Source organism: Ailuropoda melanoleuca, chromosome 6, assembly GCF_002007445.2.
Source record: "Ailuropoda melanoleuca isolate Jingjing chromosome 6, ASM200744v2, whole genome shotgun sequence".
In the NCBI taxonomy this organism is placed as follows: domain Eukaryota; kingdom Metazoa; phylum Chordata; class Mammalia; order Carnivora; family Ursidae; genus Ailuropoda; species Ailuropoda melanoleuca.
In genome coordinates, this window is record NC_048223.1 from 26,905,614 (window position 1) to 26,929,086 (window position 23,473).

Here is a 23,473-nt window from a genome sequence, read left to right on the forward strand (position 1 = left end):
GATAAAAAGTTATGAAAGTGGGGCACCTGGATGGTTCAGTTGGTTAAGTGCCGACTCCTGATTTCAGCTCATGTCATGATCTCAGGGTCATAAGATCGAGCCCCGTGTCGGGCTCCGCATTGGGCGAGGAGCCTGCTTAAGATTCTCTCTCTCCCTCTGCCCCTCTCCCCAACCTCAGTCTCTCTCAAAAAAAAATATATATATATATATATATATATATATGAAAGAAAAGAGTTTGAAATATGTACAGATGAAAACATTCAATGGCAAGGGTTTGCTTCAAAATAATCTAGAGGAAGGGATGGGAGTGGAGAGGAAAGATGATGGGCCATGAATTAATAAATGACGCTGGGCTTTGAATGGATGGGAGCTCATTACATAGATTATTTTCTTTACTTTCAGTATGTTTGAAATTTTCCATAATAGACGTGCTTAAATATAAACACGTATGTCATTTGTCAAGACAGGAGAAGTTAATGATGGACCCTTTAAGGTACGATTTAGTGTTTTGAAGCTTTACAGTGTAAAAACAGAAACCTTAACAATGGAAGATGTGCAAAATATAATTCACTTGATGAATATTCTGAAACACATGAAAAGCATGACGCTGGGCTTTGAATGGATGGGAGCTCATTACATAGATTATTTTCTTTACTTTCAGTATATTTGAAGTTTTCCATAATAGATGTGCTTAAATATAAATACATATGTCATTTGTCAAGACAGAAGTTAATGATGGACCCTTTAAGGTACGATTTAGTGTTTTGAAGCTTTACAGTGTAAAAACAGAAACCTTACAATGGAAGATGTGCAAAATATAATTCACTTGATGAATTTTCTGAAACACATGAAAAGCAACAGCACTTAAATATTTTAAAATTTTACTCCTAAGGAGTTGCTATTTTTCTGCCATCTTTTGCATTATTTTTTCAGGACAGACTTGGGTAAATAAAACAGAACTCTTTTGGTTGCAATCTATAGACTTTTCTGGGTGTCTGAACTCTTACTGACCCTACATTGGATCGGAGCCTTCCTGGTGGAGGGTGACCTTTGCCTCCGGTGCCCAAGTGCACACTTCAGCATCCCAGGAGGAATGATAGGCAGGGCAGCAGATAACTTTTCTTTAGAAAATTCCNGGACTGTGAGAGACAAACTGAGGACTTCAGAGGGGAGGGGGTGGGGGAATGGGATAGACTGGTGATGGGTAGTAAGGAGGGCACGTATTGCATGGTGCACTGGGTGTTATACGCAACTAATGAAGCATCAAACTTTACATGAACCAGGGGATGTACTGTATGGTGATTAAAATAATATATTAAAATAAAATTAATTATAAAAAAAAATAATAATAATAATCTAGAGGAAGGGATGGGAGTGGAGAGGAAAGATGATGGGCCATGAATTAATAAATGACGCTGGGCTTTGAATGGATGGGAGCTCATTACATAGATTATTTTCTTTACTTTCAGTATGTTTGAAATTTTCCATAATAGACGTGCTTAAATATAAACACGTATGTCATTTGTCAAGACAGGAGAAGTTAATGATGGACCCTTTAAGGTACGATTTAGTGTTTTGAAGCTTTACAGTGTAAAAACAGAAACCTTAACAATGGAAGATGTGCAAAATATAATTCACTTGATGAATATTCTGAAACACATGAAAAGCATGACGCTGGGCTTTGAATGGATGGGAGCTCATTACATAGATTATTTTCTTTACTTTCAGTATATTTGAAGTTTTCCATAATAGATGTGCTTAAATATAAATACATATGTCATTTGTCAAGACAGAAGTTAATGATGGACCCTTTAAGGTACGATTTAGTGTTTTGAAGCTTTACAGTGTAAAAACAGAAACCTTACAATGGAAGATGTGCAAAATATAATTCACTTGATGAATTTTCTGAAACACATGAAAAGCAACAGCACTTAAATATTTTAAAATTTTACTCCTAAGGAGTTGCTATTTTTCTGCCATCTTTTGCATTATTTTTTCAGGACAGACTTGGGTAAATAAAACAGAACTCTTTTGGTTGCAATCTATAGACTTTTCTGGGTGTCTGAACTCTTACTGACCCTACATTGGATCGGAGCCTTCCTGGTGGAGGGTGACCTTTGCCTCCGGTGCCCAAGTGCACACTTCAGCATCCCAGGAGGAATGATAGGCAGGGCAGCAGATAACTTTTCTTTAGAAAATTCCCGGAATCTTTACATCTTCCCACAAGCTCTGTGTGAACTCAATTCATCTCTTTGTGGGGTTCCTTTTTTGACTAAGCCACCTTCCAGAACAGTAGCAGGGACTTTAGAGAAACTATGAGTACTTACTTATTGAAGAAGAATTAGGATTTGGGGAGGAGAAAGTCATTGTATGTCACTGTAACCTGGCAGGTTGGGAGGCCAAGCTTTTTATGAAGCTTGGTAGGATTGAAAGGTCCCTCACATCTCCAGAGCACCTCTCAACGACCACAACCTCAGGTCCCCAGGTCTCTTCCTGTTCCCAAGATCTTGCTCCGGCTTTTCCCTCAGCCTAGAATGTTCTTCACCTAATTAGCTGCCACTCAGCTCAGATCTTCCTTGTTGTGGGAAGGTTTTCTCTGGCCACCCTCTCTGCCCCACCGCCCATTGGGTGGAAGCTAGTGTTCCGAGTCTCTGTTGCCCTCACTGCTCCGGGGTGTAATCACCCATTATTCCGCACGTGGCTAGGTGAGCCTCCCTCACCCCTGGACCAGAGGTCTGGAATTACTGCAGGCTGCCATCAGGGTAAGGGAAGGGGATTTCCCAGAAGAAAATGTCTGTGGGGGCACGGGTTTGTGGCTGGGCAGAAAAGAACAATTGACACTTTTGTTCTGTTGCCTGATAACTGAAGTAAACCAAGAAAACAAACATGGGAGAAGGTGGGTATTAAAGTGTTTTCTTTTTGTTAAATGTACTTTCTTCCCTAATCTGGATTTACTGCACAAACAACTTCTTAACAATCAAGGACATTTTCTAAAGTACAGGACCACAAACTACATTCAACATCCTACATCCAAATCTGGCCTCCAGCTTGTTTTGGAAATAGCAAGTTCTGTTGGAACGCAGCCATGCTCTTCATTGACGTGCAGTCCTGCCTCCTGTCACCCTACAGTGGCACAGTAGTTGGCAACTGAGGCTCTGAGGCCCACATAGCCTGTTACCTATTTGCTGGCTGGTGTTTTATGGAAAAAGTTTGCCCCCCACCCCCGGTCTAGACTGGGACTCAATGAGGGACACTCACCCCCTAGCCTCCTTCACCATCCACATCTCCAGCAGCTGTCACAGTACCAAACTCAGGTTAGCGTAAGTGCCCTATAAAGATTTGAGTTCGATTATTGAATGAATGAACAAGGAGGTTAATCAGTAGCTATTCTAGCTTGTAGTTTTAATTTCTGTGACCAGCTCTTTGCCCCAGTACATGCGATCCTTTCTGCCCCCAGCCCCCCACCTTACTGCTCCTTTACCTCCCCACTCATCAGAGAGGCCTCTCCTGCCCACCCTTCCTTATACAACACCCCCTGCTCCTTCTCTGTCCCGTGTGTGGTTCTCCTTCACGACACTTGTCAGTATCTGACATTATATTGTCTGTGCATTTGTTTATGGGTGGCCTTCCCCAAGAAGAAAATGAACTCCAGGAACCCAAGAACATTGCTTTATTCGCCGTCACATCCCCAGTGCCTGGACCGGTGCCTGAAACACACTTGGGCTCCTGGTAAATATTTTTAAATTAAGGACCACATTTAGAAATGACAGCCTGTAGCCCAGGACTTTCTTGTATGTCCTCCCATGGTGTCTTGGACGTGAGCTGTGTTCCCGCTAGATCCCAAACGCTGTCTTATACTGATGGCCACACGCCACCGGATGGATTGGCAAGAAATAGTGGGCCACCCGTGGGAGGTAGGAATTCACCACCACTTTCAGTTCTAGGCGCTTCTTTCCTCTCCCCTATGAACCCCGAAGGCCGTGTCTGCCTTAGAAGGCACGGGCAGATGTCTTTTTGATTAAGAGGAGAGAAAAGCGTGTTCTGGGTGGGGGTGTTAAAGGAAGGGCCTAGAGAAGTGAATTGTGCAGGTCTGGCAGGAACGTCGTTTGTCATTTCTTGGACTTCTTGTATTTTTTTTGACCCCTCTGCTGAAAAGTTCCGGGGAATAGAGCCTCGGTTCTCGGCTCATGTCAAGCATCCAAGTACATGGCTAGGAGCAGCGCAGAGGATGGGGAAGATGGCTTTATTTCTTTTCCAAACGACTCTCTGGAGAAATAAATACCTGAGAATTAAAGTTGTGTAGGCCAGAAAGAGGATTTTTGTGAACTAAATAGGATTTTAGCAATCCCTCACAGATGAGGACAATTTAGGATGATCTATTTATGTTGACAAACTGATAAGTTCACTCGAGGGAAGGCTAAATTGGCTCCAATCTGGCCGAGACTTCACGTACTGAGATTGACTTGGGGGCTGTGGCTTGTGTCTGCTGTTTCATTTCTAACAGTTTCTCTTAGTCACACATGTGGCCTGAGAGTGACCTCTCGATCGCATCCATGGCAGCCCAGGCCAAATAAGAAAATTCCTTAGTTATAGTCCTTGTTACATTCTTGTTCACACTAATCTTTTTAAAAAACAAACCGATTCAAGAATTATTTTATGAGCAGTATATAGTTCGGAGTCAGACAGGGGTTTGAATTTGGCCCCATCATGTGACATTTAAGGCACCCAGGCACCAGGAATTCCATACATCGTGTTCCTCCTTCATTGTCCCTTCATCGTTCTCCAAGCCAGAAACCAGCGGGTCACCCCTTTCTGCTTCCCACTGCCCAGCACCCCCACACCTCTTACCCTGACCCTTCCCCATAGTCCTGCCCTAGTTCAGACATCCCTCTTCTTGCACTTGGAACTTCTAGCGGCCACCTCAGTGCTCTCTCTACCCCCAATCATTTCTTCACCATGAACAGAGCAAACTTTCGAAAAAACAGCTCTGGTAATATCACTGCCACTAGCGACCCAAGTGCACCTGACACCCAAGTCTCCTTGGCGGGATTCACAGGATCACGTGAGCTGTGGTCCCCCCGCCCCCCGCCGAGTCTGACCTTGAGCCCTGGCCCTGTTTGCAGAGCCTCAGAGCTGTTCTGTCCTCTGCCTGCAGAGCCCTCCTGTCTTCCAGCCTCTGCTCAGTTCAAACCTCCTGTTGTTTCCATTCTCTGCACAGACAGATCTTAAGTGAGTGCATCTCCCAAGATCTCACTGCTCCATGCTGACCTTCCAGGGAGCCTCTACAATTTCACATTCTCTGGAAAATTCATACGGCTTTTCATGCTTGTAAACAGGGGTGGTTCTACTGACCTCTCTTACAGGTTTGATTATAGAAAACAAGTTTTCAAGAGCCTGGACTCAAGTGTATTTCCTAGGTTGGGTTTTGAAGGCCTTTTTCTGGCCTCCTCTTAACCCTCCCTGCCCCCAGTCTGGCTTCCATCATCCTCGTGGCTCTGCTAGAAATGTTCTCTTGAAAGTCACCACTTTCTCCGTTGCCAAAATCAGTGAACTTTGCTTCCTCTTCATTCCTTCTGTCGGCTACAGTGGACGCTTGGCCAGGCTGCTGCTGTTTCAAATTCTTTTCTCCATCAGTTTCTATGATTTGTTACAATCCCCGTTTTCCTGCTCGATCTTCATCTGCTTCCATCCTTGTGTCCTCTTCCCTTTCCCACCAACCTCTGGCAACTCCCAAGGATCGGTTCCTAAGTCTCCTTTCTTCCTTCGTCTCTCTCCCATTGGTCATCCCCCTCGTGACTTGGGACAGTCGTCTCTCAGATATCAACTCCTAAATAATCTAACTTCCTGTTCTCCTGTCTGCTCCATCGTGCTGTCTCTCAAAGAACCTCTGGGCTTGCCACCTGGGTGTCTGTCTCACGTGCCCGCAAGCCAGACTCATCATCTTCCTGCCCAGAACTGGATTCCTCATTCCCCACCAGCCTCCCCACTTTTCTTTTATTTGGGATACCATCAATATCCCAGTACCAGGATTAAAATAATTATTGTGACCTCCAAGTCATCATCTTCATCCTCCATATTCAGCCCATCACCAAGCCCAGCAGATTTCTTCATTGGGGTGAGTCCCTGCATATCCCTTTTCTGCCCCCCTCCTCATTATACCAGTCTAATCTTTTCTTCCCACCAATCCCCAGTCTCCACTTTTTCCTGGCGGCACACTAGCTACCCACCCTGCTGTGCTACAAACTTGATGCAGACATTTCTGGAAGCATTTCCTCATGTCGCCCCATCCAGAATATTCTTTCCACCTCTTTTTGCCTCCTCACTGAGACCCATCCTTTCAAAGCCATCTGAAAACTAACTTCCCTCATAGAACTATGTTGTTTCCAATCCTTAGGCCTTTCACATACAGTTCTCATCATCCTGAGTGTCTCCTGCCCCTTCAAGCCTTATTCATTTAAGGAATATTTGTTGAGTATCCTTGGAAAAGACTCTGCCCTGAGGACGCCAGAATGAATAAGACCTAGGATACTCCTATAGGGCACTTAGCTCAAGATTCCTCTTTCCTGTGACTTTTTTTCATGACTTCCACAGACTGATTCACCAGCTCCCTCATCTGTGGATCTAAGTGCCATCTCACAACGTACACCTTAGATTTTGTACTCCTGTTGCTTCAATCAGCGAATGAATATTCTGGCATCTAGCTCACTGCATGATAATTACTTGTTTAGGTGACTATCTTTTACTAGAATGTGAATCTCTTAAAAATGCTCCATAACTATTTGAACAAATGAGGCACTAAATTAATAGATGAATGGATGGGTGGGTGGATAAATAGATGAAAGGATAGACAAATGGATGGATTAATGGATAGACAGTTCGATGGTGGAAAACAATGGGAAGGATGGATAAATGGGTGGACAGACAGATGAACAGCTGAGTGGATAGACAATGGATAGATGAAGGGATGGATGGATGGCCTGGATAAATGAATGGATAGATGGATGGACGGACAGATGGATGGATGAAAAAAAACCCGCAGTTAAGAGAGACTTCAGTGATAACCCTTCCACCCCTTGTAAGAATGCCTTTTAAAATAACTTTGTTAAATGTTATCCTCCAAAAATGTTAACAGTAGGTTTAAATTACTTCAAATTATTAGGAAAGGAGGTTATGGTTAATTGACTAATTATATCCAATAGTAGGCTAGCATATATCTCATACATGGATTGCTAATTCTCTAAAAATTAAAATTAATAGATTGCATTTAGAATAAAAGCTCTACTGAGCAGTATACTTATTTGGCTATTCTGAAAACCCTTAGAACCCTTAGTGCTTCAAGGATACCAATGAGAATCACTTAGGGATATACAGGCTAGAATAAATCATTTAAATGCCTTAAAGTGAGAGTTTTTCATTTAAACTACCTATTTAATATATACAACCACACATTCACATATAGACCGTTTCTCTGGGGATTTGGGTTTCTAAAATTGATTTGACAACATGCAGGCACTTCTCTACAGTAATATCCTAAATAGGGTATTTGGCACACATCAGGCCAACATGCAGACATTAATCTATCTCTTTTGGACACCTCACTGACACACAGATGGTGCAGGCCTAGATTCGTCAAGTGCGTCAAGCAATATCTGGAAAGTTGGATCCCAAGGAGCTGAACATGGTCACATCATTTACTAAGTCAAGTTCACATGGAAAGTCCTGCCATCGAGATGAACCCATTGAAAGTTTAAAAACTGTTCAGTTTACCTATCCTCCATACTCCCCTTCATCTCCAGTTATGCAGGCCCCAGGCTGGAGCATTGGTCTTGCCTTGGATAAAAATTCTTTCCTCCCTCCCTCCTTTACTTTCTTCCTTTCTGTATTTCCTTCCTTCCTTATTTTCCCTGTTTCTTTCTCTTTTCTTCCTCCGCTGCTGCGTCGGCATTTCACATCTCAAGGTATTCCATGTGTATGAAATCCTCATAGTCGATATTATATATCACGTGCATTTCTTTTGAGGAATAAAGCATACTTTATTTGACTTAGTATCTTCAGTAGCTACAGGACTCAATAAATGTTTGGTGATAAGTAATTGGGGTGGGGCTCCCACTATTTTGGTACATATTACAATGTGTTGCAATTATTTACATATCTAAATATATGTAACAATCCTTTATGTGATGGAAAAAATGTATGTCCCCATTTTTCAGATGAGAAAACTGAGGCTTGGGGACATTTAGAGACTATCCTGAGTTTGCACAGGTAGTAAATGATAACTAAATGCAAGCCTCTGGAATTTTAACCCAGTCCTTCCCACTTGTCCAATGTACCTTTCATGTTATTGAAGACCCTGGAGAATAATTTCCTAACTTCTGTGTGTGGTAACAGATGTCAGTAGGATCTTGAATCTTGAGTTGGAGGAAAGACAAATTGTCTTCTTTCTTGCCTTAACCACTGAATAAAAGCAACCATTGATTCAGAGATACCATGGGGCAAAAGAGCATGTGGGCATGTGCTGTTGTTGTAGAAACACTCTTCACACAGACTGTGTCAGTTAGCTATTGCTGTATAACAAACCACCCCAAAACTCAGTGGCTTGAAACAATAAGCATTTATTATTGCTTGCCAAACTATCGATCAGCTGGGTGGTACTTCTGGGTTCACTGGGCTCTCTCGTGAGCCTAGGGTCAGCTTCAGATTGGGTAAGCAATTCTGCTCATGTTGCCTGAATGCTCTCCCAGGTTCCCGGGCAGGTTGGCTCTAGATTGATCTCAGACAGTCTTAGCTGGACTGATTGGGCTCTTCCCCGCATGGTCTTTCATTTTCCAGCAGGTTAGCCCGGACTTGTTCACACACACAGTGATGAGGTTCTAAGAGGAACAGGCAGAAGCGTGCAAGATCTCTTGATGTCTAGGCTTGGAAATGGTATAACATTACTACCACTGCGTTCTGTTGGCTAAAGCGAGTCACAAGCCATCCCAGATACATGGGCTGTGGAATGGTCTGCACCTCTTGATGGGAAGAACTGCAAAGTCAGTGCAAACGGGGCGTAAGAGGGAGACACAGAGGACTAGGGCCGTCTTCGTGGTCAAACCATGTGCAAACATGGCCCCCATTTCCAGGCATTCCAGGACCTCGTGACCCTCCAGTTGTACAGGGTTTAGCAAAGGGTCATACTCCCCAAGAGGAGTCCTCCCCAAGAGGAATTGCTGGGCCTCCTTCTCAGAGTTTTTTGCAGGCTAAGTAAAGTACCTCATCTCGATTGTAAAAAACATTTTAAGAGGGAAAATATAAGAATGTCAAGGAGAACTGCAATTCATTTTCTGAAAACTGATTGGGTTTAGAGAACAATAGGGATGAAAATTTTGACCATTAGAATTTATCGTGGTAAAGATTGTTGTTTAATATTTGAAAGCCTGTAACTTGCCATGAAGAATATATATGACACAGAGCAGGGTACAGGTTTATCTGGAACAGTCTGCCACTAGGAAATTTCTTTTTGTCATCCCCCACCCCCAGTCAGATGCTCCTTTGAAAGGCAGTCCATCTGCTTGGATCTCTGCTCAGTCATTTACCCTAGATGTATGGATCCTGACTTTAAGACGATAAATTCCTGAATCTGAGACCGCCTGCATTTTTATGAAGTTAAAAACAAAAAACATGACCACACGGTCTTTCAGATACACGAGGGCACATTGAACTTCAGCAAACTTCCACACTGCGAACTTCAGCCTGATATAACCAAGAACTTGCTGCCCACGCTATGGCTTATGGGAATAGATGCTGAACTCTCCTTTCTCTAAGTTAAGACCTTCATCTCAGCCCGCATCATGTGGGATAGCTCTGCCGCAAGCACGAAGCCAAGGACACATCTGCCTCCCATGGACAGGATTTAGGGAAAGCCACCACTGACAGTAAGTAGCCCATTGCAGCCGGAGGGAACGTACGAAGAAGTTCCACTGGTGATGAAGGAAGGCTTCTCAGAGGCACGACGCACTTTCTCTACTGCTCATTGTCAAAGATCCTGCTTTTAAACATCATGCAGTATTTTTTTTTGTCCCTCATCTCTGGAGTTGAACTTTGGCTGTTTCCTATAGTTCATGTAAGACTCTTGTCCAAAGGAAAGGATCTGTCACCTGTAACTCTAAATTCCAAATCTCTTGCCTTACAAGGATGGCCACCACACAGGGCCTGCCCGGAAAGGAATATAGCCATGGCAGGGCTGCCCACGGCAGGCCAGACAGAGGAGGAAGAAAGTATTTGGAAATAAAAGACAAAGGAAAGGGTCTCCACTTGAGAGGCGCCAAAATCTCCATATTTAAAAGCAGCCAGTGAGAGGAAAATGTGTTTAAAATTGTTTTGGAAGTCTTATTAGTGTAATACACCCCTTTAACTAGAAAGAGGTATTTGGCTTTGGTACATTCTGATATTTCAGGGATTTTCTATAAGTGCTTTGAATAACTCTAAGAAGCTGAGCTAGGCTGGTAGAGCCTTGTTAAACTCTCAGAATGCTATGTCCAGACTATTTCCCCCATGACTTGAATATTTAATATTCTGAAAAAATTCTAAGTATGCTCCCTGCTTTGTTACTGGCCCTGTGAAAGCTAGGCGATCCCTTACACTTTGCACTTGTGGGGAAGGGGGTCACCCCGGCTTTGCAAGTCCTTGCCCACAGTGCTGCTGCCCGGCACTCTGGAGCCGTCCAGTCACAGGACTGCATTCACGGAACACACGCTTACACTGCCCCGCCCTCAGCCGCCTCGGAAAAGCATGTGTCTGGTCACTGACCAGGACCCTTCGCGGCAGCCTCGTTCACTAACCTTTCTTTGTGTATGCGTTCAAACGTCTGCTAGCACTGACGACGCGAGTGCTGTATTAGGAGCGAGGCAGAGCCTCCAACTTTGAGGAGATTCTGATCTTGAGGGAGTGTTCGCTCACCCAACTCCACTCAACGCTACTGTGGGACCTGCTGTGTCTGAGCTTGAGCGCCAACCCCAAATCCTGAAATTGTGGGAAAAGTATGTCTCTGTACATCATAGAGCCATCTGCCTTCAAGTCCATTCATTTACAGTTCATTGACATAACGAGTTCAGAAAATTATTTTTAAACTAAGATCAAACTCTATTTTTGTGGTTTTTCTTTGAAGGTATCAATGTGTTAGTTACAGGCTCTCCCCCACATGGGGCAACCAGATAGCTCAAATCACCAACTGTGACCCATTATTCCTGTAGTTAGCAAGGTGAAGAGTCAAGGTGAACGAATTCCAGACTTTAATATTCGAGCAAGAATAAAGACCATTATGCTTCCTTTGCTAAACTGAATGTAGAGAACTTTATGGACAAAAACACTGTCAATTATATTTCCCTTTTCCCCTTCTTTTCTTCTTCTCCTCTTTTTTTTTTTTTTTTTGACGTCAAGGAATTTTTAGTGAAGTGTTGTTTTCATCTCTTCCTGAATCCAAGTGAAATCCACATCTTTTGCATGTTTCCTGCATTACAGTTTTATTGTGTGCACGGAAATCAATATTCTAGATACATGCACAAGTGCACACATTAAAATGAACACGACTTCATTTATTTCCATGATTAGACATTCAAATAAAAGTGCTTGGGTGTCTGTTTTCATATTCATAGGTCGAGATCCGTACATCAGAGGTATTTGTATAAGTGACACTTTTATTACATTCATTTCATTTGCAATATGATAGTGGATCGTAAATATGTTACTTTTATGCCACCAAATCTGATTTGTAGCACTTGGCCCTCACAAGCAGAATACTTGATATTTTATGGAGCACCTTGCGTTCAAGAAGCGCTTTGCAGACATCAGGCCCACTTCTCCCAGGTGTGTAAATCATGCCTGTGACCCTTTGGATGCCCCACCTGCTTGATCAGGCTGCTGGCTCATGCTTCCGGGGGCAGAGAGTGGCCCATGAATCCCCTGCCGGCCTGGAGGTGGTGATAAGGCCTTTAATTTCTGGAAGGAAGAGGCTCAGGTGAGCTCTGTGTTGCACACACAGGCCCTAACGGCTGACCAAACTCCACACTTAGGCACGTGTTCCCCTTGTCCTTCACAAAACAGCTTTGAGCCCACGCTGTGGGCCAGACACTGTGTTAGGCCCTGGGGAAAGAGAGACAAGCTATGACCTTTGCCTTCCAGATATTCAGGCTGGGAGGGGAGGGCTGTGTGGAACAGTGTTTGGCGCCCACCTTAGAGTGGGGCTCTGATGCAGAGGTGACCCGTGTGCCCCCTGTCCCACTGCCCACGCCTTCCCAGGGATGCATTCTGCCTGAAAGCAGCTGGTCTACCCCCAGGTCGGTCACAGGTATGTTGGTGGGCCTAGCAGCCGGCATCACCTCCGTCGGCCGGGAGGAGGAAGCCAGCCACCAGCATCACACGCAGCCTTTGGGGCCGGCCGAGCATCAGTTGTACAGCCCAGGCTCCCCAGGCCCCCCACCTACCTTCCTATCCCTCCTCACAACTCACCTCCCCTTTCCCCAGCATCCTGGGTCTGCGCGCCCCCCCCCCGCCCCTACACGCACACGCCCATCATACACATAGTGCATCCTTCTCGGCCCTCACCGTGTGGCGGGACCACGAGTGTGAGTGCTGTGACAGAGTACAGGGGTTCCGAGTGAGGGCCCTGGTGCCAGGTCTTCTGAGTTCAGATCCCCACTACGTCATTTACGGGATGCACACCTTCAGGCAGGCGACTTCGCTCTCTGTGCCTCAATGTTCTCATCTGCAAAGCGGGCATGATAAGGACACTTCCCTTGCAGGTTGTCGAATGGTCTCATAAGAAGAGAAGGCTTCTAGGAGGGCCGCTCTGGTAGCTGTAATGAACACCTCCGCTATTAGAACACCACTCCAGCGTGAGTCACAGCGCACAGCACAATAACAATGCCGATATTATTACTGCTCCTGTTGCTGTCATGTGATTACTGCCTGTCTGTCCCCGTGAGTGAGTTCTGTGGCGGCGGCAGCCATCTGTGTGGCTCGGCATTGTTTCATCCCTGTAGCAGATGGTACATACTAGATGCTCAAAAAATATCTGGACAAGTGAATGGACAGACAGCGAAGGAACAGACGAGTCCATCTGCTCATTTGGGGCCGCTACCAGGCGGCTTCTTTGGAAACATCACTGCCACTTGCAGCCGTGGGCCTCGCGGGAAAGCCCACAGACCCTTGGTGTTTGGGCCACCGTTTCCACTTGGGAGGGCCTGAAATTCTCCCTCCCGTGTGACCAGCCTGCGGAAGCCCTTACAATAGATGCACTGTTTCCCACCTAGCGGGGCGTCCGCGTGTCTCAGGGAGGATGCTGCTGCCTTCCGAGAGGGGCCGAATCCCCTGGGACAGCGGTGGAGCCCCGTCCCCCTTGCAGCACCTGTGTCACCCCCCTGCCCCACGCTGTTCCCCTGCAGGTAACCCCTGGGGCTCTGTTTTCTCATGTGAGTTTTCCAGGTAATTTTCCAGGAGGCTGAGGGTGGCTGGGGGACGGAGAAGCAGAACGCTGAGAAGCGCGGACGCGGGTCCTCCAGACGTGCCTGGGGATGGGATTCTGGGTAATTGTGTGTGTGCGTATGGTTCCTCCCTCTGCTTTTCCATATATTCCGCTGACGTCTTGGCTTGACCACTTTCAAACGGGGATCTTGGGCCTCAAGCTTTGAGAGTGTAGAAGTGGAATTTTAATGCCTACCTCATCCGGTTCACTGTGGAATTTAGGGAACTAGAATTCACTTATGGTGATGGCTGGCCCGTGCTAAGCAGTCAGTAAGTAGCATTACTGTCACTGCTGTGTTCAGTGGTCAAAGGTGCCATCTTGGCTTCTGATTCTAGTCAGAGCAGTTCCTAGCGTTCAGTGGCTTGTGACCTCCCTCAGGGGTCTGGGTTTTTGTTGCTCTGATGTTAAGGTATAATTCACATAGCATAACATTCATCCTTTTAAAGTGGTCGGTTCAGTGGTTTGTAGTATGTTCACAAGGTTGTACAGCCATTCCACTGCCTAATTCCAGAACATTTTCATCTCCCTACAAAGAAACCCCATGCCCGTGAGCCATCACTTCCTATCTTCCACGCGCCCCCGCCCTTGGCAACCACCGATCTTCCTTCTGTGTATGAATCTGCTTTCTCTGAACATCCCACAAATAGAATCTCACAGTATGTGGCCTTTTGTGACTGGCTTTTTTCACGGAGCCTGACGTTGTCCGGGTTTATCCCTGTTGTCATGTGTGTAGTACTTCACTCCCTGTATGGCCCAGACTGTTGCATTGTGTGGATGCCCCACATTTGGGTATCCATTCATCAGTCGATGGGCATGTGGGTTGTCTCCACTTTGGGGCTCCTCTGAATAGTGCCGCTGGGAACATTGGTGAATGCGTTCTGCATGAACATTTATTTTCTGTTCTCTTGGGTGGACCCAGAAATGGGATTGCTGGATCATATGGTAACTCTATGTTTAGCTTTTCAAGGAACTGCCAGACTGTTTTCCTTGGGGTTCTGTTTCAGAAGGACCCTTGCTGCTTACATACAACTTTTGTGCTAACTAACAAACAGGGTCATGGACAGGAGCCAGGAAAGGAGGGGGCAGCTAACGTGCGCTGAGAGCCCATGGTGCTCTCACACTAGGCTTCCGGCCACAGCCTCCCCTCGTGGACCCAGACTCTGTCCTTGAGCAGAGCTGCCGGGGCATCTCTGTGGCTGTGAGCTCCCCTCTTCCTCTCTCGTGGTCTCTCCTTTGCTGACTGTATTCTTCACATTCTAACTGTTTTCGACCATATGCTGCCTTCACCCCATGTCCTGCACCTGCTAGGAATGGTCTGGGCACTTGGCCAGTCTGCCCTGGAAAGGAATACATTAGAGGCTGAGTTACTTCACACTATCTTTACCCACTCACCTTAGATCTGGAAATGTTCTGAGCCAAAGAACAGTGTCGCTGCAGAGTCCTGGGGGAAGAAACTAATCTGGAGAGGTATTGTTTTCTTCTCAAACATGGCCGCTCCCTTAGGAATGAGTAAGTCCAAGTGAAGAAAGCATTTGGCAACTGTGTAAACATTCTTTGGTCTATCTGATGCTCAGTTTGTTCATCTGTAAAATGAGTTTAAAATCACCTACCTGATAAGGGGATGAAGTGAGATACCGTGGACACAGTTCCCAGTACAATGCTTAAGATACTCAAGAAATGTGAATATTCTCAAGGACTGCTCTCCCTCCTAGTCCAGTGTCAGTGACTTATACAGACACTAGGGTTGTTTAGTACCATGAGTTCCCAGCTGTTTCCTTGCACCTTGCTGCCCTCCCCATGCCTGCCTTTTACTCTGCCCTCAGCTCCTCCCCCATGCAGGGCCTCGGGATCCTCGCAGTGTAGACCCAGAGAGCTGCGAGTTCTCAGATCACCCTGGGTGCTCTCAGGGAGGCAAGAAGGCCAAATCCTCTTACGGCAGATCGGATTATGACCTGGGTTATTTTGCAGCACACATTCCTAGATCATGGTGGTGGCATACACGGCCAGGTGGTGTCCAGCCTGGCAACCCCTGGGTACCTGGGGAATGTGGACTCCCCAGAAGGGCTGGCATGGTCTAGTTTTTACCTGTTGGCCTCTCTGGGTTTCAGTTTCCTTCCCCAGGAGATCCTCACTAGGGGCCAGAGCCTTGCATTACACTCAGTTTGAAGTCATCTGAGAGCTCCCTGCTGTGAGGGGAAGCATGGGCTTCCACAGCCCTGAGCCCTGGGGCCTGACTCTGCCTGGCGCCAAGCTCAGCCGAGGCAAAGACACACACCTGCCGGGGGGCCAGTGGGCTGGACGAGACTCGGAGTCAAGCAGCTACAGATGAATAAGTGAATATTGCATAGACAAATTGTTTTTCAGGCCAAGGGCTCATAATGCATAGATTATTATTTTAAAATGACTTTTTATAACAATAAATAATATTTCATTTATATTTTATATATAATGGATATAATGTGTAATATGAGATGTATAAATAATAAAAGACTACATGACTAATACCAAAGGTCTAGGAAGCAGAAAAGCATGAAGGGACAAAAATCATCATCCCATCACCTTTAGGATGAATCTCTTCAAAAGTGTCAGTTAATTCAGAAAACTGAACAACAGCAGCAAAACCCAGAAAGCTTAGCCAGGAGTCACAAATTATGATGCAGCAAAAGTTTTGTTCAGTGACGCGTCTCCCAGGCCGAAGTGGTTTCCTTGTAATGGTCCCTGAGCCATCTCCTCTGGAATGAGGGGGATGTGCTTGGAAAAATCCTCTCTTGCAGGAACAGTCCACATAGAAAGTCCAAGCAGAGAGAGGCCGTCAGCCTTCTGGGTGAGCCTCACCTCTCTTTAGGAGTGGGTTGGCAGGTGCACGCACAGAAAGACAAACCTTCCTTTCTGCCTGGCCCTTCTGGCCACCAAACCTCTCTCCTTGGGAGCTGTGTTTATGGCACTTTTTCCCACTGTCCCTGTTCCAAGTGTCAAGTGGGTCTAGGCAGCACCAGGAAATGGAAACTTCCAGCTCAGGCAGTACAGCCCCAGCCATTAGTGACCCCTGATTTGCCTTCTCTCTCCTTTCCAGCTGTCAGGAATGATAGGAACAAGAAGAAGAAGGAGCCTTCGAAGCAGGAATGCACGGAAAGCTATGAGATGACGGCGGAGCTGGACGATCTCACAGAGAAAATCCGCAAAGCCCACCAGGAAACCTTCCCCTCCCTCTGCCAGCTGGGTAAATACACCACGGTAAGAGACGCTTCCGCCCCAGGCGGCAGGGAGGGTGGCTGCGGGCCCTCATGTCCCTGCTTGCTCCTGTCTTCCCTCTTCCCTGGCCCTGGACCCAGAGGGGACGCCCACCCAAACTTGGCCCAGGACATGCGTGTGGGCTGAGTGGGGTGCCGCAGCGGCCACCCCCCTCCATGTGGCAGTCTTCGGACAGTCACTGAGCAGCATGAGTGTGTCCTCTGACCTATTCAGGCATGCGTGCTACCCCTCACGAACCAAACTGAGCACTCATTACGTGCCAGGCTGGTGTGCAGGGCACCGGCGACATGAGTGACTAAGACAAGGTTGCTGCTCGCAGGGATATACAGTCTGGTGAGGGAGACACGTGAAACCAGTGAGCTGTCACAGGAGTACAGAGCCCAGTGGGGACCTAGTGGGGGCGCGGGGCAGGGTTTTCAAAACACCCATCCAGCTGTAGGGTCCAACCGACATCATGGGGGCCCTCTGAGAGAGTCCTGGAAAAAGCCCAGGTGTGACTCCTCCCTGGGGAGGTGGGAGGTCCCACCGTGCTCCCCAGAGCTCCATTAGAAATGGCTTTCACTATGGGTAGAAGCTAGGAGGGAGAAGATGTGGGATCAAGGGTTGGTGGCATGTGTTGACTGGTCTGGGATATGTCGCTGGAGACACGTGAGGTACTTCCATTTTTTAAACTGGTTTTTGCATGTATTATGTGCATTGACGTCAGTTCGCAGTGTGCAGCACACAGTAGGCACTCAGGAAGTATTTGTTGAATGAATGAATAAATGAATGAATATAACTAGAATGCTATTCTGGCCTCCTTAAGTAGCTTATGTTGCTTGCCTAAAATGCTGGTAAATGTACTTTTAAAATAATCCAGATTATCCCATTTGCTGGTTTGGTGTCTGGCATGCTAGAAAAAGAATAGGATGAAAGCTCCCGAAGATCCAGAGATGAAATGTTGATGCTGAAAGAACGAGGACAGGGAGCACCAGGGCTGGGAAGCTTCTGGGGGGCTCACCATCATGCATTTGGGTGTTGCTGCCACGGCTTTTTCTGTAAAATGGGACCGATAACTGGGAGCAGGTGCAGAGGGTTTGCCGTGCGGATTGGCACTAGAACCTGCTGGGGTGGCGTCTCAGGTGAGCCCGAGCTGCCGGGGTGCAGAGGCTGCGTGGTGGGGGGCAGCAGAGCTAACCGTGCCTAGCCGAAGGCCAGCGCTGGACGCAGATGAAGAACCTAGAGCAGGGCTCCGCAGACTTCTGTGTGCTCACTTCGGAGGCACCTGGCAGTCGTGGGGAGCTGCAGGCTCTAACACAGCAGCCTCGGGGGCGGGGGGGGGGCGCATTTCTAACAAGCTTCTGGGAGATGCTGCTGCGGCCGGGCTGCAGACCGCACTCCACAGAGCAGGCGCCGTGACCTGGACTTGGAGTAGCCAGATCCGGGATGACCTTCTGGGGCCCAGCCAGGCCCTTGGTGTCAAGGAGAAGGAGAGACATCGGTGTGCTTCACCCACCCAAGCTGTCGACCTACCCTGCCAGGCTGAGGCGAGGGCTTGATTCAGCGGACAGGCCCCCACTGAGCTTGGTAACTGCTAGCCCCGAGCAGACACAGAGCAGGACAAGGCTGGACACCATAAAGGAGCTTTTGTTGTAACCCAGGAGGTAAAGCAGTCCCGTGAACCAAGAGGCGGTGGAGGGTAATGCCTTTTATCAAGAGCAAGAAGCAGAGGAACGTGGCTTACGTCCTGCTCCGCCACCGTCAGCCCGGGGACTGTGCGCAAGGTATTACTTTGCCCAGCCTCCCTTTTTCCCATCTGTAGAATGGGGATGAGATAAAATGGTTAGAAAAATGAATTCATGAGAAGCTTCTGTGATGGGACCTGGACACACCTACACGACAGTGGCGTGGCCAGCGCACCGTGCGCCACGCATCCACTCACTGGGTGTGAACTGACACTCCGGGGGCCTGGCCCCGTGTCAGGCGCATCAGACACTACGGAGAACTTAGATGACTAATAACCAGTGCCGAGGAGCATATCATTTATTCTCTTTAGAAATATTTCTGATTGCCAGCTGTTCACTGTTTGGGGCTAAGTATCCAGGCACGTGCGTCCTGACCTAAGAAATCAACTGAGGCCATATGGGCCCAGGGGAAAGGACAGAAGGAAGTGAGGGAGACGGTGGGACTGTGTTGGGAGTGAGTGGGAAGCGAGAAGTAGCTTTGCAGGGGCGCCTGGGAGGCTCAGTCAGTTAAGTGTCTGACTCTTGATTTTAGCTCAGGTCATGATCTCAGGGTCATGAGATCAAGCCCCTCATTGGGCTCCCCACTCAGTGGACGTGAATGCTGGGGGGTGGGGGGTGTCTGCTTGAGATCCTCTCTCTCTCACTCCCTTTCCCTCTGCCCCTCCCCCTGCACACACTCTTTCTAAAATAAATCTTAAAAAAAAAAGAAAGAAAGAAAGAAATAGCCTTGCAGAGTCTTGAACTCTGACTGAGGAATTTATATTTTAATCTGTAAATAATGAAGAGCAAGAGATGTTTTGTAATCAGGAGTCTTTGTTATTGTCATCACCATTATTATTACAGCTAGTATTTACTGAGCATTTACTATGTACCAGGGACCATACTAAGTACTCTAAATATTTATTCTTTGACTCCTCGCAGGACATGATAAAGTGAGTATCGTTGCTTCCATATTACAGATGAGTAAACTGGGGTGTGGATAGTCCAAATAATGTGCCCCATGTCTCATAGCCAATAAGTGGAACTTGAACATGAACGGACTGAGTCCAGGGACAGCCCTTTTAGCCACACCATACCCAGGCTACCTCAAGGGTGTGGTTAACAAGGCTGAATGGAAGCAGGAGCCATTGGGCATCTGGTTAGGAGGGGGTGGCTGTTATCCAGGACTAAATCAAACCGTTAGCTCCAGAAAAGGCAGAGTAAAAGAGAACAGTCAGAGCCAGGAGGGCTTCCTGGAAGTGGAAGCTTTGGAGCCAGGTGATGAGGTGAGACACATTTTATGACAGTCCCGGCGTCATTTGCTACAGTATCAGGGGTCTCCTCCGGTCTTCCCCAGGTGGGGCTTTCTTAGTGTGACCGAGGCAGTCCGCCAGGCCCTGACTCACCTGGTAACCAGGTGAAATGGTGTCCACTCTACTCCAGGGGAGGGCTGGGCAAACCCAAGGCATAGCATTGCCTCCACCTGGAACGCACGCCCTGGTGTGAGCTGGCTTCCTACAGGGCCTGGGACCAAAACGCTCCTTCAGAACAGACCACCCACTGTTAGTCAACACAGCTCCCTCCCACCCCAAAAGGCAGCCACGGAATCTGGCCAGCCTCACTGGGGCCTCTGCCACCTTCCCTTGCGCCCCAGGTCCCATGGCTCACGCTGCAAGGCCCAGGGACCTGGCCTGAGGGCTTTCGCTGGCTGCCAGATCTGCTTGGCTCACGTGTGGGGCACTGACACTCCTGGGGGAGTCCCCACCCAAGAACAAAACGAAGCTGGTGGATGAATGCCCCAGCTTCCTTGCCCCTGGGGAGCTTACCTTCTCCCAACCATTTCCCAGAGGTCCCCAGCAAGAGGAGCCATGTGCCCACAGGGATGGTCTTTACTGGCTGCCTTCCCTTCCTCAACCTCCTCCCCACCCCTCCTCCAGTGCTTCCTGGGACCTTTTCCCTTTCTGCACCTCCCTTTAAAAAAAAAAAAAAAAGATTTATTTATTTGAGAGAGAGAGCACATGGTGGGGGGGGGCGGCGGGAGCAGAGGGAGAGAATCTCCAGCAGACTTCGTGCTGAGCATGGAGCCTGATGGGGGGCTCGAACTCGCGGCCCGTGAGATCACGGCCTGAGCCGAAACCAAGAGTCAGGCACTTAACAGACTGCACCACCAAGGCGCCCCTTTCTGCACCTCTTTGATCCCACAAGGAACACGGAAATACAGCTTCCCTCCCCAGAGGATGGTCCTTAGCTACAGGGCAGCCGGCCTCCTTCCAGAAGCACACTGCCCATTTGTGGGATCAGGGCGGCTCTGATGCAGTCTCTCATCCGACTTTCTTCTTTATTTCTACTCTGTATACAGATCTAGCTCGGTTTTTATTGTAAGCAACTTCAAATCCTTTCTGGAAGTAGGTGGGGATATAAATAAATAACAGCAGCCATAACACATTCTCGGCAAGCTCTTAGTTCCGAGTTGAGCATTTTTTTTTTTTTTTATAAAGAGAGCTTTTTTTAGACAGGCAGTTGCTTCCTTGCAAGGAAACTTCCTGCCATCTTCACTGGCCTGGCCTCCCTGTCAGATGCCTTTGGAATAAGTGGGCAGAGAGGAATTAAAAAGGCAGCTAGCCGCCCACCTACAGACTTTTGAAAGAGTACTTCCCTTTTCTTTTCTAGTTAGGGTATATTTGGGACACATGGCCTGGCCCGGGGAGACAGCAGGACTGGGTGGGGAGGCAGGAACGTATACCGCCCTACCCTCCACCCCCAGGCCTGGGCAGGGCGCTCCCCTCCAAACTTCAGACCTGGACTCTTTGGGAAGGTTCCTAACCAGTGACCACCCTCCACAAACCAGGATGTGTGGAAGGGGGATTCCACAGGGAAAGTGGAAAGCAAGGCGGCGGCTGTTTACAGATGAGTCTCCAAGACCAGAGGAAGCAGCGTCCCAGCTCCGAGGATATTTACTCTGCTTCCAGACGTCCCACCCCAGCAACTGCGTTGTTTGGGTTTTCGGGGTGCATAGACCTAGGGTCAAATCTTGCCTGTGCTACTTAAGATCGCATGACCTTAGACTTGTCATAGGAGCCTTGGCCCCCTCCTCTGTATCATGGGGTTTGCGTGGTACCCACGTCTTGGGGTTTCTGGGGAGGTTAAGTGAAACAACGGTATCAGAGCTCCTTGTACAGTTTCTGGCGGGGAGATGTACAAAATGGGCCGGTCTCCCCTCAGTTGTGTTATGAACACTGTGTTGTTTCCTCCAGCCACGCACACAGGTTCTGGAAAAGTGAAGTGGCAGGTGGGCCAGCAAGGCAAGTCCCCAGGCAGTGCGACTCCAGGCTGGGCTGCCTGCTCCCGCACCCACCGCTCTGCCTTGTGCGGCTGTTCATCACCTTGCAGAGCTTGATGGGACATAAGCTGCCCTCCGAGGGGCTCGTGAAGTTGAGCTATGGAGATTTAAGGAGCCTTTAATCTACTCAGAAAAATGACCACCAACAGAATCATTAAACCTCCAAAAGACTTTCCAGGAAACGAGTGCTTTAGAAAAGGAAGGATGTTGTGAGCAGTTCTGACCGTTGCGGGCTTGGCTTTCATTCTAGAAAACGAACACTGGCATCAGCCAGAGAATCAGAACCTGAAACTCAGGAGGTCGGCCTCCCAGGAGAGACGAACCTGGTGGGGTGGGGGGAGCTGGGGGGCGCGTCACGGGGCCCGAGTTCTAATCTCCATTCTGCCGCCTCCCAGTTGGCTGACCTTGAACCGGTTCTTATCTTTTGTGAGCCTGTTTCCTGCCAGTAAACATACCTGCCCTGCCTGTATCACGTAGACTGTTCTTTCGATTTCCAGCACAAATGTACCATATCCCTGCTGCATTCGTCTGCTAGGACTGCCGTAACAAATTATGGCAGACCGGGTGGCTTCAGTCAACAGCAGTTTATTGTCTCACGGGGCTGGAAGCCCAATATTAAGATGTCAGTAGGGCCGTGCTCTCTCAGGCGGCTCTAGGGGAGAATCCTTCCTTGCCTCTTCTAGCTTCTGAGGTTGGCAAGTTCTTGGCTCTCCTCGGCTTGTGGAAGCATCACTCCAATCCTCTGTCTTCCCATGGCCGTCTCCTGTGTGTTTCTATGCCACCCTCTCTCCACGCATGTCTGTCTCTGTCCAGATTTCCCTTTATGAGGGCACCAGTCGTAGTAGGACGAGTCCTGCCTAATGACCTCATTTTAAGTTGAGGTCCCCATTTCCAAATGGGGTCACATTCTGAAGTTACTGGGGATTAGGACCTCAATATATCTTTGGCGGTGGCGGTGGGGGGAGAGGTACATGGTTCAACCCATAACACCGCATGAGCACGGAATTGGCAAGCACAGACATTTACCCTTCCGTGCTTGCAGCCCTTTCGTGAAGTCTGGCTGAAAATTAAATGTTGTCACATGTTATGTGAGCTTTTAGAGGAGCCTCTGGCAGTACACATCACAAGTCTTTGGCTTTTAGTGAAAAATGCCCTCTAGGCACTGTGCTACGTTCCCCGGGTCTTATTGGGTGGTGGAAAAAGGAAAAGACACTTTCGGTCAAGGGAATAGCATGAGCATGCCATGGAGTTTGGCAGAAGAGGGACTGGACAAAGAGCCCAAGGAGACAGGTCAGGGCTAGCTGGCAGGGACTTTGTGAGCTGGGATAGGTATGTGAACAGTAGCCACAGAGAGCCAAGTGAGGTTTCTAGACAGGAGAGGTGGTGCCAAGAGGGTGAGCCCCGGCTGCTCTGTGCCTGGCCAGAGGCTTTGGCAGGTAAGCAGGGCAGAGCTTTGCTTCATTCTTAGACGTGCCCCTGGAGTTCCAGAAGCCATTGGTGGCCTTTCAGAGCAGCTGAGACCACCCCAAAATCTACCATCTCCTAGACATCCTCTGGAAGACTGATTACACCCTGCAGCTGGTAAATTCCAAAGGCTGTACCCCTGCACTCTGCCAGCGTTCCTGAATCTCTGAGATCACCAGCCATGAAGGGGCTGCAGCTGTTCAGAGGGACCCT

General features: G+C 48.0%; 1 protein-coding gene across 3 annotated transcripts in view; it reads left to right on the forward strand.

Annotated features, from left to right (window-relative positions):
* Nucleotides 1-23,473, forward strand: part of RARB (retinoic acid receptor beta) — a 729,907-nt gene that overhangs the window by 685,792 nt on the left and 20,642 nt on the right. For all 3 annotated transcript variants that reach the window (XM_034662078.1, XM_002926444.4, XM_019807169.2), the window contains one exon: nt 16,575-16,735. In XM_034662078.1, the coding sequence (XP_034517969.1) occupies nt 16,575-16,735 (161 nt within the window). The remainder of the gene's footprint in view (nt 1-16,574; nt 16,736-23,473) is intronic.